This window comes from Callithrix jacchus, chromosome 2, assembly GCF_049354715.1.
Source record: "Callithrix jacchus isolate 240 chromosome 2, calJac240_pri, whole genome shotgun sequence".
Taxonomy (NCBI): Eukaryota; Metazoa; Chordata; class Mammalia; order Primates; family Cebidae; genus Callithrix; species Callithrix jacchus.
In genome coordinates this window covers 166614130-166630121 of record NC_133503.1, presented here as the reverse complement: position 1 = coordinate 166630121, position 15992 = coordinate 166614130, and the positions used below count along the sequence as shown (strand labels likewise).

Here is a 15992-nt window from a genome sequence, read left to right as displayed (position 1 = left end):
AAATCAAAGCTCTTCCCTTAGGAGTTTCTGGAAAACTAACAAATTACAGAAGTGTTGACTTAGGCTTTATCTAGATGAGGAATTTTCAAATCTTTTTTCTCCCCATCTTACCTCCCTCTTTCTCTCAATGAAACCCTTTGTTTCACCAAAAAAAGGGTTGCACAGACTCTCACTACATAAAACTGATATAAATGGAGCTAATTTGACTGATTAAGGCCTAGAATCTTCCTTCTGCCTCCCTCAGTGGCCCTTGAGACAGTTCTCTGGAACTCAGTCTTACTATCCTGTATGTAGTTTGCAAATCACAGATAGCGTATTTTAGTGTTGATATCAGAAGAGCCACAAGGCTTCTGCCTAGAGAAGAGTGGTGCTGGTTTTCTTAGCAGAATTGTTCTCTGGAGCCAGCTTTCCTCTGACTAGTTTCCCTCAGCAGCAAACAAATTGCTTCTTGATTCTGCCAGGGCCTTTAGGGGCAATTAGAGATTGATGCAGTGGGGTGGGAATTGGGCAGATGCATGGAGTACTTGCTCCCAAACTCCCTGTTTGCATATTTTGGAAATGTTGACGTGGAGAGAGAGATAGATCTTTTCAAAAATGCATTTGGCTTAAAAGATGGAGAAATAAGAGGGAATGGAGAAAAACAGTAAGAACTGGTTGATGGAAACATTTATTCTCATGGCAAACCCTGACATCCAATAAACAGGAATGTGGTGAGAGAAAGTAGATACTGATGGAGGAAAGAGGAGAAAAGAGTATCTTCAATAAGAGGATCATAGAAGGTCCTGGAAGGCACTCATGAAAAGCAAATAGATTCAAAAGGCTTGCTTGAAGTTACCACCTTTCCTTAGTATAAGGTGCTCTCACTGAAGCTGGAGCTGTAGAGATGGGCACATTCTGTTGGACTGCTGACCCTGGAATGCTCTGACTGGTGATTCGGACACACGTGGCTGCAGTGGCAGTGTATCAGTCCAGTCTCACACTTCTATAAAGAACTACTTGAGAGTGAGTAACTTCTAAAGTAAAGAAGTTTAGTTGACTCACAGTTCCACATGGGCTGGGGAGGCCTCAGGAAACGTAACAATCATGGCAGAGGGAAGCAAACACATCCTTCTTCACGTGGTGGAAGGAGAGATAGGTGCTGAGCAAAGGGGGAAAAGCACCTTATAAAACCATCAGATCTTGTAAAAACTCATTCACTGTCATGAGAACAGCATGGGGATAAACACCCCCATGATTCAATTGCCTCTCACTGCCTCCCTCCAAGGACACGTGGGGATTATGGGAGCTGAAATTGGAAATTTGGGTGGGGACACTGCCAAACCATATCATTCCACTCCTGGCCCCTTCCAAACCTCATGCCCTCACTTTTCAAAACATGATTATTCCTTTCCAACAGTCCCCCAAAGTCTTAGCTCATTCCAGTATTAACCCAAAAGTCCAAGTCCAAAGTCTAATCTGAGACAAGGCAAGTCCTTCCACCTATGAGCCTGTAAAATTAAAAGCAAGTTAGTTGTTTCCTAGATACAGTGGGAGTACAGTCATTCGGTACATACATCCATTCTAAATGGGAGAAATTGGCCAAAACATAGGAACTACAGGCCTCAGCCCTCATGCAAGTTCAAAATCCAGTAGGGCAGTCATTAAACCGTAAAGTTCCAAAACTCTCAGAGGTTTGATCTCCTTGGATTCCATGTCTCACATCTGGGTCATGCTGATGTAAGAGATATGCTTCTATGGTCTTGGGTAGCTCTGCCTCTGTGGCTCTGCAGGGTAGAAACCCCTTCTGGCTGATTTCATGGGCTGGCATTGAGTGTCTGCAGCTTTTCTAAGCACATGGTACAAACTGTTGGTGGATCTACCATTCTGGAGCCTGGAGGATGGTGTCCTCCTTCTTACAGCTCCACTAGGCAGTGCCACAGTGGGGACTCTGTGGGGGGGACTCCAACTCCATATTTCCCTTCCACACTGCTTGTGACTATTGATTATATTAGTATTTGAAATATTTGCAACTTTCCTGACAGAAATTTTACTTTTTATAAAAAAAATAGGTAGAATATTTTGTGTCTAGCATCCAATTAACTGTACCTCAGATCGTGTTAGATGGGAGTAAGGTATCTGCTGCAATGAGGCTGGAATGATTAAACAGTAAAAACAAAAAAAACAAATGCAAAAAATTAATGTAATATTGAAATTGCAAAGTAGTGAATAAATGCTTATTCTATTGGTACTTTTCAAAATAATCCTTTCTCATTGTAAATTGGTTTGTTAACTTTTTCTTTGATTAGAAGACTAGGTTATTAGATAGAGATAATGAGGCACAGAGAGGGTAAGCAATTTGTTTAAATGTATGGGGTGTCTACACCAACTGTGATTTGTGTTTTTATATTTGGACATTTGGCGCTACATTTCCTTGTGAATTTCACAGGCAATACTGAATCATTTTTTCAGTCTCAGATACGGAAGTAGATTATGTTTCCAAAGTTTGTGTTTAAAATTAGCTGAAAATAGCTGACATGAAAAATACCAAGTGTTGATGAGGATATAGAAAAACTGGAACTCCCACACCTTGCTGGTAGAAGTAAATTGGTACAAGCAATTTTGGAAAATTCTTTAGTAGTATCTTCTAAAATGAGCATATATAAACCCTAGATGTGAGAACCTTCACTTCTAGGTATATATGCCCCCCAAATGCCTACATAAACCCTAAGGAAATACCTGAAGACATATACTAGAATGTTCATGACAGCACAACTCATGAGAGCTTCACACTGGAAATACCAGTTACCCCTCAAATAGAAAAGATAAATAATTGTGGTATATTTACACAATGGAATATCATGCAGCAATGAGAATGAACACTTCACATTTACAGAAATAATATGACTGAATCTCACAAATGTAAGGCTGAGTGGAAAAAGCCAGACATGACTCTTGCCCTGTAATTCCATCTGTAAAGTATAGAAAAAGGCAAATGCTCTGTGCTGTGAAAGGATAGGCTAGTGGTTGCCTTCGGAGGGAATTACGACTGGATGGGGACACAAGAGGACCTTGCTAGGAAGCCATAATGTTGTTGTCTGGATCTGGGTACTGGTCACATGGGTGTGATCAATTTGTGAAAATTCATTGAGCTGTATACACTTATCAGCATTTTTCTTCATGTATATATTATACTTCAATAAAAAGTTTAGCGGCTGGGAGCAGTGGCTCACGCCTATAATCCCAGCACTTTGGGAGGCTGAGGCAGGTGGATCATGAGGTCAAGAGATTGAGACCATCCTGGTCAACAAGGTGAAACCCTGTCTCTACTAAAAATACAAAAATTAGCTGGGCATGGTGGTGTGCACCTGTAGTCCCAGCTACTCAGGAGGCTGAGGCAGGAGAATTGCTTGAACCCAGAAGGCGGAGGTTGCGGTGAGCCGAGATCGTGCCATTGCACTCCAGTCTGGGTAACAACAGCGAAACTCCGTCTCAAAATAAATAAATATAAAAAGTTTAGCAAACCAGTCTGAAATTTGGAAATATGGTTGGGTTCTCAGGCTTGCCTTCAAATACATTAAAAACCCATAACTTAATCAAATTTTAAAACCAATAGTAGTGATTGTTAAAGGAAAATAAAATTCACTATGCAAAGGAAAAAAATAAGCTGAAAGCTGATTCATGCAAGAAGCTACCTCTTCTTTTGTTTCTAAGCAGACAGGTAGTGTAAAAGGTTAAATATCTCCACAGGTACCTACTCTATGTTTACCTTATCTTATCTTAGCCTCTCCAGAAAGATGAATACATAATTGACTGGTCTTCTGCCTGTTCCTTTTCTCTTGAAACCTCTAAATAACCATACCCCCACCTTTCTCCTTCGGTCCCTTTAAATATTGAAGCCCTCAAAATTATAGTTGGAGAAAGGCACAGACCACATAATGTTTCTGTGGTTTTCTTTATTTCTTCCTGTTACATCCTTCACTTTGGCAAAATAAACTTCTAAATTGATGGAGACCTGTCTCAGATACTTTTTGGTTTACATGATCAAAAGTACTGTTCTTGAGAGCAAGGTCTTCCGCAGTGAGATTCAGAGAGAGTTTCTTTCCCCTTCCAGGGCCAGGGTTAGTTTTACGCCAGTTGTTGAGGTGCTTGCTTTGGCCCTCTCTTACCTTTCTGGGTTACTTTCCCTAGAACCCTGTGTTGCCTCATAGCACTAGTGTGTGCATCTACCCAGGGCCACCTTTCTTTACAAAATTCCAATATTACCCACCACACTACTGTTCCCAAATCAAGCCGCATTTCTTCCAGGACAGCCAGGTGTGGGGTGGAGCATGGAGAGGGCAGCGGAAGCAAATGGATTGAACAGAATCATATGTACATGTGAATAACTCTTAACCCCGCAGACCCTCCCTGAGCAATTTACATTTGTGAAAGGGAGTGTTTACCAACACAGCTGGATTATTATTTGGTGGAAATTGCAAGTAGTGGGAACAGGAAGATGGTGTCAATCTAACATCAGAGAGATACTCTGTAAAAGAAAAGATGTTTATTTAGGACTGAGGATTGCAAAGGAAATAAACAAACCATAGTAAACTATGTTCATATTCAGGGAGGTAAAGGAAGACAAAGTTTTTTTTTCAAAAAAAGGAGGATTATATAATTGCTTTGAAATAATTATTCTTGACTACAAAGATTAATAACAAGGTGATGCCAGTTCAAGGTTGGATGGGAGATGTCCTTGCAGAAGCATTGTGGACCTTTGTGCAAGGTTGTGGTTTTTGTAGTGTTTTTTGTTATCTTCAAATCCTTTCCAGCTCTTTTTGTCAGGGTTTCCTACCATTAATGATTCCATTTTGATTCTAAGAACTTTCACAATGGGCATTTGAAATAAATGAAGCAGCAGTTGAGAAATAAATATAATCATTATCCCAGATTAAGATATATTTAGGTAATCTGATGCTAAGTAGAAGCAGCGTACTAGTCAATTTTTGATGTGTAACAAATACCCTCAAAAGCTCAGTAGCATACCAGAACAAATATTTCTTTTTGTGCTCATGAATTTACAGGTCAGCTGAAATTGGCTGATCTAGGCTGGGCTAAGCTGGACTCCCAAGTTCAGTCAGGTTCAGGTTTGTTTCACATAGTTTCATTCTAGGGCTAAGGCCGAAGGTGCAGCAACTACCTGGGGCACACACTTCTCATCTTGGATTACAGGAGCACAAGAGGGCAAGCCAATGTATGCATGTACATTTAAAGCCCTTACTTACAATTACCAACAGCCCATTGGCCAAGGCAAGGCACATGGCTGAGCCCCAAGTCAAGGGACAGGAAAATATTCTCAGCCTACCATGAAGTTTTGGCAGGAGTGGAAAAGTATAATTTTAATACAGCAAGTCATGATCCAGTCTATCAAAAGAGGTAACAAATTTGAGTCACAAACAATGTTGATGGCAAATGGCTTCCTGTGTGGATGGCTAGTGGCTAGTTGGCTTTTCCCTTGAAGTTAGGCAGAACTCAAGTTATATTGCAACTTGAATAAATAATTTGAGAAATAATAAATGTAAAATTACTCTCAATCATACATTTATTTTTATTCCTTTGAGGGAAGGAAAAATACTGATTAAAAATGTCCCTTTCTTTTTCCTTGTTCAGCCTCGATGCTGATTTACATCCTACTGCCGATGTCTTTCTGCGTCTTGCTCATCATGATCGGGTGCTACTTGAAAAGTCAGTGGTAAGTGTGTGAGGAAGGTTTCATCCAAGAGGAGAGTCAGAGAAAAATCTGCAGAAAGACTTAGTAAGATAGAAATGACAGTGAATAATATGAAACAATGTACAAAAAAGGAAAAGGACAAAGGAGGCTAGGATGAGAATATGTAATTTATTTCACAATTTTGATTTCCAGGCCACTATATGAGGAAAGTAATAACCTTTTAAAATAGACCACATAATTTTTCAACAGCAATAGCTAATATTTATATCTCACTTACTATATGTTTGGCAGTATTCTAAGTGCTTATTAATTAATTCATTTAATCCTCATGAGGACACTCTAAGTACCATAATTATCTCCATTTAGCAGGTAAGAAATTAAAGCATGGAAGAATTAAGTAACTTGTTTAGTAAGTTACAAAGCAAGGATTAAAAGCCAGTAGGAATCTGACTCCAGAGTTCTTGCTCCTAACTATTCCACTATATTGCAAAATTCAGTCTCATTTTCATGTTTTTTCTAGGATTAAGGAGACATGTTACCCTGACATCCCTGACCCTTACAAGAGCAGCATCCTGTCATTAATAAAATTCAAGGTAAATGTTGGCAAATTATATGTATGCCATATACCTATTAAGGACTAACCCAGAGTGGGAGCTGTCAGAATCCTATTTTCCTAGAGTTTCTAAGGAAAATATAGCACAGTAAAAGCCACCTCTGCACCCACAGCCATGAAATAGGTGATTGAAGCTTTGATTTCTTCTGTCAGGGGAAAGGTTTTCGTTTTCAACATCACCTCCAGGTTATTTGTGACCCGGAAGAAACATAAACATTGAAGCTCTAAGTGTATTTCACATGCTTAATATACTTCGATGCATGCACACACACAAATGTTTATATTTACATATTTTTTTTTCCTTTTTAGGAGAAACCTCACCTAACAATAATGAATGTCAGTGACTGTATTCCAGATGCTATCGAAGTTGTAAGCAAGCCAGAAGGGACAAAGATACAGTTTAGGAAGTCACTCACAGAAACTGAGTTGACTAAGCCTAACTACCTTTACCTCCTTCCAACAGAAAAGAATCACTCTGGCCCTGTCCCCTTCATCTGTTTTGAGAACTTGACCTATAACCAGGCAACTTCTGACTCTGGCTCTTGCGGCCATGTTCCAGTACCCATGAAACCTCCCCCAAGTCAGCTGGGACTAATGATCTCACCTGAAAATGTAAAAAAGGCACTAGGAAAAAACTACATGAACTCCCTGGGAGAAATCTCAGCTGGAGGAACAAATTTGAATTATGTGTCCCAGTTGGCTTCACCCATGTCTGGAGACAAGGACAGTCTCCCAACAAATCCAGTAGAGCCATCAAACTGTTCAGAGTATAAAAGGCAAATGGCAGTACCCCTCTGTCTTGCCTCGCCTCCCCTGACCGAGAATAGCAGCCTCTCCTCGATTACCCTTTTAAATCCAGGTGAGCACTACCGCTAACCAGCATGCCAACTGCATACCTTATGCTACACAGACATTAAGAGGAGCAGAGTTGCCACCCTCTCATCACTGGTGGCCTTGGTCCTTAATCCCATTACGATTTGCAGTCTGGTTTATGTAAGAGTACTACAATCTGGCTAGGTTAAAGGCCAGAAGCTATGGAATGTTAACAATCCCTGTTGGAGGAGGCTTGCCCTAGAAATGGCAGGATCATGGGAGCATGCTTACCTTGCTGCTGTTTATTCCAGGCTCACCTTTAGAACGGGAGACTTGAGCTTGACATAAGGAAATGCATTAACCACTCCACAGACTCCCACTCAGTACTGTACAGGATGACTGTGGTCCTGTAAGGTTACTGAGGAAATATTTTCGTTAGAAACAATTATTAGATTGAAGGCTTCAATAAAAGCCACAGGAGACTTATTCCTACAGCATAAATTGTCAATGTAAATTTACTGAGTGTGTTTAATTAAAAACTCACAGATGTTTGAGGCCAAAACAGATTTTAGACTCCCTTGAAGGGATAAGAATCTATAGTTCATTGACACGGTAAAATTAACTCTGTGGTGGAAGAGGGGACGTAGATCTAATCTAATACGTAAACTGTGTGATGAATCAACAAGATTTCTACAATTCCATCAAGTTTATTACCGGGAAAGAATGGGACTGGCAAAGAACTACTTACTGTCAGTTACACCTCGGCTCCATAGTCATCAGTATTCTACCATAATTTTTTATGACTACCTCAGAACAGAACATAAAAAGGAAAATATATCACATAATTCCATTCAGTTTTTGGCTCCTCTTTTCTTTCAAGAACTATATATACATGACGTGTTTTCACTTAGCATCCTTTGGACTCTGTAGTAGGTTGCCTGGGTCAAGATAACTGTCACATTTATATTCATATTATACTAAAATAATAAGTAAAATGAAACCTGTTGCTGTACATAATTTAGATATAACTAAAAAGTTCTATGGAGTGGGAAATTCTGTGTTGGCTTTGGAGCAACTTTGTCTCCTCTGAACCAATATATGCAAATCACTTGGTACACAACTAGTGTTTAGTACATGTTAGTTCTTCAGATGGGGCAATCTCAGCTCACTGCAGCTTCTCCCTCCTGGGTACAAGCAATTCTCCTGCCACAGCCTCCAGAGTACCTAGGGCTCCAGGTGCACACCACCACACCTGGCTAGTTTTTGTATTTTTAGTAGAGATTGGGTTTCACCATGTTGGTCAGGCTGGTCTTGAACTCCTGACCTCAAGTGATCTGCCTGCCTTGGTCTCCCCAAGTGCTGGGATTATAGTCATGAGCCACCACACCCAGCCTTATTTGTCACATTTTTTTTTATTTTTTGAGACAGAGTTTCACTCTTGTTGCCCAGGTTGGAGTGCAATGGTGTCACCTCAGCTCACTGCAACCTCAGCCTCCCAGGTTCAAGCAATTCTCTTGTCTCAGCCTCCTGAGTAGCTGGGATCACAGGCATGCATCACCATGCCTAGCTAATTTTGTATCTTTAGTAGAGGAGATGGGGTTTCACCATCTTAGGCAGGTCTCGAACTCCTGACCTCAGGTGACCCGCCCACCTTGGCCTCCCAAAGTGCTGGGATTACAGGCATGAGCCACCACACCTGCTGTCACATTTCCTGCCTGCCATCAGCATTCAATGGCTCTGCCTATGCTCGTGCCTCTAGTGCCCACTCCCTTGCACTGTGCCATTCAACACTATGAAGAGAAACAAGTAGCCACACCTCAAAATAATGTGGCTGTCAACTGGCCTAAATAAACCTATACAAACCAGTACTTCTGTTTGAGCTTTTCTGCTTTTGCCTTACAGGTAACTAAGCCTTTAGCTGGAAACATTGCTCCTCACATAGTACGAAGTGGTATCCTAATTAGTCTAACAGTTGTGTTAGACTTTAGGGCCAGTGTTGTCAGCATTTATTTACATACCTTTGTCATGATGGGGTATTTTTCATTTGAAACTTGTTCACAAAAATGTCAATGACATTGATGACTGATTTGTACATATTTTTCATATAGTTTTTAAAAAATAATTCACACAAAACTTTGAAGTCATTTTTGCTATTGCAATAAACCTTAAAATATTTCATCATCACATTGTGTTTATCTCCCCCAATGAAATGAAAATCTAGTAATTACTCAGTTTAGATGATCATCACCTCATGAACATACTAAATAAAAATGTACATTACTGGGTATGACTACAAGCCTCTTAATCAGAATCTTTGGGGCATGGACTTGGAGTCTATTTTTCATCAGTTCCTAGGCATTCAGATACACACTAAACTTTGAGAATCACTGGCCTAAATGAAGTCTTTCTGAAATAGAACATGCCAATAGGAAACGCTGGGCTATGTAACTTTTGTCTTCATAATATCACTATGGCCTATAGTCTTGGCTGTAAACATTTCCTCTTCAATGTTCATAACCAAGTTAAGTTCATGTTCAAAACCTTAGTTTTCAATTCTATATGCCATCTTAACATGGCTTTAAGAAGTGTTATTTGGAAACTTTGAAATACACATTCATGTGTCAGAAAAATGGAAAATTTCAAATACACTCCAAAGTAGAATAGTTTAATAAACCTCTATGTATCATCTCCAGCCCCAACGGTCACTACCCACCATTTCAGCTCCATCCATACCCCTGTGTGCTCTTCGTCCTTACATTATTTTGAAGCAAATCATGACTTCATGTAAATATGAGTTTCTCTAAATAAGCTCTACTTTTTCTAATATAGTCATAATACTATTTAAAAATTGCATATAAAATCACAATGCCTTAAAAACATCAGGATATTTGGGTGGACAGGACTAGCAGTAATGGCCTTTAAATCCTACATCAGCCTGTGCATGGTTCTCACCTGTGTGCAGAAGACCTCTATGATTCAGGATGGGAGTTGGGACCTCTTCACACAACAGTCATACACCTGCTGAAACGCTTCCTACATTCAAACACCTAATTAATTCATACTAAGTAGGGTCAACCTCGTTGCCTACTTGACTGCTAAGATCGTCAAGGCTTAATATCTTGTTAACACTCCTAAGAATTCTGTTGAAAGATATGCTTTCATCTCAAATAATTTACAAAACATGTTAAAGCACTCTGCATAAACTAGAACTTTTAAAACACTGCAAGAGAAACAATAGAAGATAAAGTTTTCATAGCTGTCAGTTAAAATGTTTTCAACACAATAGATATATTCAATTTGAAAGCATAGTTGCTTTATTCCTCTAAGCATTAAGGAAAGTTTTAGTACATTTTAGTTTTTAAAATCAATATTGAAGTAGTACATATTTTGGGGCATTTTATATGCTAAAGAGTTTTAAAAATGAAACAATCTTTTCCAAGTTTGGCATATTAGGACTTTTTTCAAAAGATCAGCTGCATGCTGATTATAAGTATGATTTTTAGTTTATTTTGGGGCCAACTAAGTTTTCAATGACATATAGAGTGGAAGACATTGGGAAAAATGATACACAGAAATTTGCCAAACTATCCGAAACAAAATGTTTCTTGAAGTGAAACATGTAGTTTACCATATTTTATTAACAGATCCTACACTTTGACACTCAACTTTATTCTCCAGAATTGGTCATTTCTGTGGTATTGTCTTTTGCCAGTAAGTGGTTGTAGGTAACCTTATCCAATCAGGGCAATTCATGCATGAGAAATTAAATACCTCCCACAGATGTCACCAATGTCATATCATCATTTATAATATTGTACATTATTTCCTCAAAAAATTCAGAGCTGTTTTATCTAAAGATGTTGACCCATTTTCCAAATTCCATGTCTTTAACAGATTTTTTAAAAACTCCGAAGATGTTTGATTAAATTACAAAGTGTTTAAGGAGAGTATTGCTTTGAAATATTTGTCACAGCTACTTTGTCTGTGGGACCTGAAAGTCACTTTTGCTTGTAGTCTCACATATGTCAGCATCAGCATTACAGGACTCAAATCAAGGCCATATGACTACTGACTGTTTTAAGATTTCAAATGAAACAATGGCAAAGAGTTTAAGAATTTTAAGTACATTTTATTAACAATGTATCCCTTTGATAAGATTATGCTTCAGGAGGCTTTTAATGCCGTTGACATAAACTGTACACATTATACAAAAACAAGAAAATCACAACAAAAAAATCAAGGTGAGCAAAACCATTTGGGGACAAATCTTATTTAAATTATACACAGCTCGATGAAATATTCTTACAGAAAAAATATAAATACTTTTTCTATGTTACAGTTATACAATATAAATCAGATTTCAATGTCTGTTCAGTGACCTACAAACATCAGAACCTCCAAATATGTAGCAGCGTATTACTAAATAATAAAGAAGAAAATTGTGGTTAGAGAGCATTAAGTCTGAGATTTTTTTCATAATTCCTTACCACTTTTCAAAACTAATTTACACCATTTGTTTTACAATGCAGCTTTAGGGTTTCTGACAGGCATTTTTCTAACAATTCCCTATAAAATTTTTTTCACTCCCCCTCTATGCCGCAACACTTTGCATTTTGTGCTAAATCAACCAAGTAGCAAAATTGAAAGGTATGCTGTTTTTTTGGCATAAATTATATTTTTGAAATTAAATATTTTATAAAGAAAGCAAAACGAAATGTGCAATTTATGCATGCTGTAGTACAGCTATCCGATACTTACATTACAAAAATACTCCAAATGGGAAGAAGTCCACATTCTGTGAGTCATATAAACCTAGTAGGAATGAAAAATACCCTGGAACTTAGAACTAAAAGAAAAAAAGAATGCTCCTAGAAAGATTCTCACAGATTTCAGTGTTCTTTGATAAGCACTGCTATTAATTTCACTGGTATGCTTTTTAATGAGATTCTCACTGTAATGACACTCTTGAGATTAAGATAGTAACAGTGTATTTTGTTAATCCAGAGACAACGGCGACTTTTTCCAACTTCCATTTTGGAAAATCTGAAATGTTGGTTCATTCCAAACAGCTCTTCCAATAAAAGTCTCTCAATTTTACCTTTTCTTTTTTTCCCATGTTTTAATGGATTGTGAATCTGAGACAAAACTGGAAGCATAACAGTAAAGGGGGAAATAAAACTTACTTCCAAAGAACATTTTCCAATGTACTTTATAAAGTTCATCTCACACAAAATTAGCACCTCACTCTTACCATGCGAAAATAACTGCAGTTATAATTTGAATGACAGACAATTTGGTTTTTATTGCTTAGTGATCTGTGCTTTAATGAGGGGATAAAAGGCATCCTCTGAATGGAATAACGTTTTATATAAATAGCAGTAGGCAAATCTAAATAAGCACTGACATCCCACTGTTGAACACTTCACCATTGTGATATGCCCTGAAAAATTCAGCTTTAATTATCTCAAGCTCTAGATAAAAGAGCTGAAACCCATAAAAGCTGTCATTTCAAAAGGACTTGTACACATTGTTATAATAATGTATACACTTCCAAAGAACCTTTTTAAATGTCACTGTCATACAGAATGTCATTATTCTACTAATATTTATTAGAAAAAATTTAATTAGAATAGACTGTTTTCCCCTTCAAATCTAAAAATAAACAGGAAATAAAGGTTTAAGAAATTTTAGAACATATATAATTATAAATACTAAATTTCTAATTTCCTTATTTATCAGTATTTAGTATGTGAGGCTGAAATCTGTTCTTGAAAAAAGTTTAATTAGAAGTAACAATTCACTTTATGATTAGAAATTCACAGTTTATAACCAGCACGACTGCCCAAATTCCTCCAAATTATTCAATAATTACCAATAGTACAAATTTATATGGACTAAGATTAATCCTAAAATCTTTAAAAACTACATTATTGACATTATTTTGGTATTCTATAGTCTGCTGTATCTATTATTTATAGATGATTTTCTCAATTATTTCTATTACTGCTGATATCATTCCTAACCACTTCTGCTATAATTTAATATTTTTAAACACCTAAGTTAATCACTTGGCACTGCATGTATTTTTCACCATAAAGTCTACTTTTTACAAACAAGTACTCAAAGAAAATGTATTAGACCTGTCAGTGAAACCACGGAGAAACCAAATAGCACTATAAATTTAAGCATAGACTTTTTTTTTAAAGTATACTGATAAACACAAAGCTCTGAGTATCTCCCTAAATTAAGTGATATAGGCAGATACCATAATGTATACATACATATTTCTCAAAGTAACAGTTTAAAAAAAAAAACAACCTATTCAGGCAATAGTAACAGCTTTATTTTAGGACAGATGACCAAGGTGGGGGTCCAGGGACAGTGATGGTGGGGGAAGGTGTGTGTGTGTGTGTGTGTGTGTGTGTGTGTGTGTAAGACAAAAAAAATTACTGTTCACTTTTGAGGGATGAAACCACAGATTTTATTGTCTATATTAACTGAGGTAGTGTTTAAAATGAACGTCTAAAATATGTTAATCCCATTATGAATAAGGTAACTACATGACTTCCTTTGGAGGTTTTAACCACTATTTGGTCTAGTAACTCTGACATTTGGTTCTCTGGAAAGGCAGTTTAGTTATCCAAGACCAAGGACCACGGTGACAGGCAACATTCTTAGAAGTACTGTTGACATTTAAATAAACACTTGGGTTCAGGGATAAAGTATAAAAAATTATTTATCTTCAATTGGATTTTATGAGAGAAAATCTGAAGAACCACTTTCAACATAAGCAGCAGCTTACAGCCCTTATCTGCTTTGTTACAATGTAAGTTGCTACACAGTGCACATAAGAACAATTCACTGAAGTGCAGTCAAAGAGGTGTTATAAAGTGAGATGAAATGCTTCATCCCAACTGGAACTTTCAGTGCCAGTAAATACATTTTTTAAAAAAGTATCTCTGTGAGTTCTGTTTTCTAGTTCACAGGGTTCTTTACAGAGATCTCAAAGAATGAACCCATTACAAAAAGGATCTGCAACATGGGAAAATATTAATCAATGTTGCTATGACTGTGTCAAAACTGATGTGTAATTGTAATAAAAATGTTATACGCAAATGAATTAAAAAAGAATCCTAATCAGTCCAGCTGGATTTTCTATTTCTATTTATATATAGATCTCAAAAAAGATAATCCTTTCATTTACAAGCATTCAAATGATAATGGCCATGCTATTTTTATATACAAATTTGCATATATGTTTAATTCCTGTAAAAATTTCCAAATACCTTTAGACATATACAAATTAAACAAACAAAAACCTTGCCCTCATCAGCTTAACTTCACAAATGGATAAAGGCAATTAATACACTCACAAACCCACCTATCACTGCATTTAGTTTGTGCAAAACAAAAACACTGATACAAAAATTAAGTTACGGCTGCTTTAAAATTTGGTACTTAAGGCTTTTCACTACAATTTTTCTTAGTAACAAGCTTTATTAATGATTTTTCTTAAAGGAAATATGGCTCTTCTTTCCCCATGGAATGTGTAAATTGCAGGCAAACTTATCTTTTCCTCAGGAGATCCAAAGTATTATTTAATGCTTTCCTTTTCTTTAGGTCTGAACTAATAGTGCTTGTTCAAGTTCCTGTTTAAAGCAATGCGATGGAAAGTTGATGAAAGTGAAGTCCACTGCAAATATATGCATTCTATAAATGGGAAAAATTTTTATTAAAATAAAAAATGATTTTTAAATTTTATTCAAGAACTGTAGTGAAAAACCTTAATTGGTTCATATATCCTGTAATGACACATTGCAACAAAATGAAGAGATGGAAAACAAGAATCTTTATGCAAGTCTAGTAACATAAAAATAACTTATAAGTCCCGGGTTGTTGAGGCTCTTCTTTCGCTTTGAGGTTATAAACCCCTGAAGTAGTGTTACAAACATTAAGAAAAATGTGAAAGGGCCAAAATTCCCTCTCTAATACCAGCAGTTACAGCACACCCCATTGTGTAAGATAATGCAGCCTCAGAGACACTGATTCCTGGTTTCCACAAATTAGTTAACAAGGCATCTGTAATTTACCCGAAAAATAATCCAGAAATACCTGTGAAGGGTGCTTCTGCATATCCCATTATTGTTCCACTGTCATTATGCTTTTAAAATGAAAAAATAGAAAACTTATGTAGGTATTCAGTGCTTGGCTCTTGCATACAATGTTAACTAAAACTCTTTAAATCTGTGGTAATGAATCATGAACCCCTCAAAAGGCTCAACAAGGGAGAGAAGGAAGTTGTTTTGGTTAGGGAAGTCAGCAGTTCCAACTGCTCATGTACCAGTAACTGTGGAACAGTGTACAGAAGATACTCCTGTCTTTGCTGCCCAGTCGTATTTTCTGAGGCTTTTAGGAAATAGATATATAGTATATATCTATATCCATAATAAATATGAGGTCAGGATTCAGCAGATGTATCAACTATAGGTTGCTTTGGTGGTGTTGCCAACACAGCCTCTGCTTCTTCATGCATCTAGAGAAAAAATGGTGTATCATTAATGACTTTTATAAAAATAGATAATATAGCATGTATTTATTTAAATTATATTTAAAAAATTTTTTTCAGATAGTGTCTTGCTCAGTCTTCCCAGGATGCAGTGCAGTGGCACAATATTTGCTCACCACAACCTCTGACTCCTGGGCTCAAAGGATCCTCCTACCTCAGGCTCCCAAGTAGCTGGGACTACAGGCACATGCCACTACCCTTGGCTAATTTTTAAAAGAGTTTTTGTAGTGACGCAGTCTCACTATACTGCCCAAGGTGGTCTTGAATTCCTGGGCTCAGGCGATTCTCCCACGTTAGCCCCCCGAAGTGCT

The 15992-nt window shown here is 37.3% G+C and overlaps 2 protein-coding genes across 11 annotated transcripts in view; one reads left to right on the top strand and one right to left on the bottom strand.

Annotated features, from left to right (window-relative positions):
- OSMR (oncostatin M receptor) overlaps nucleotides 1-7969 on the top strand; it is an 88662-nt gene extending 80693 nt beyond the window's left edge. For all 4 annotated transcript variants that reach the window (XM_002745044.7, XM_017969945.4, XM_008992143.5 and 1 more), the window contains 3 exons: nucleotides 5629-5710; nucleotides 6210-6282; nucleotides 6612-7969. In XM_002745044.7, the coding sequence (XP_002745090.2) occupies nucleotides 5629-5710; nucleotides 6210-6282; nucleotides 6612-7178 (722 nt within the window). In that variant the 3' untranslated portion in view covers nucleotides 7179-7969. The remainder of the gene's footprint in view (nucleotides 1-5628; nucleotides 5711-6209; nucleotides 6283-6611) is intronic.
- A 3254-nt stretch (nucleotides 7970-11223) lies between these two features.
- The window catches only part of RICTOR (RPTOR independent companion of MTOR complex 2), a 133529-nt gene continuing 128760 nt past the window's right edge, over nucleotides 11224-15992 (bottom strand). For 6 of the 7 annotated variants that reach the window (XM_035291643.3, XM_078365551.1, XM_002745031.6 and 3 more), the window contains one exon: nucleotides 11224-15648. In XM_035291643.3, the coding sequence (XP_035147534.1) occupies nucleotides 15574-15648 (75 nt within the window). In that variant the 3' untranslated portion in view covers nucleotides 11224-15573. The remainder of the gene's footprint in view (nucleotides 15649-15992) is intronic. The other variant, XR_013532330.1, reaches the window with a different exon arrangement.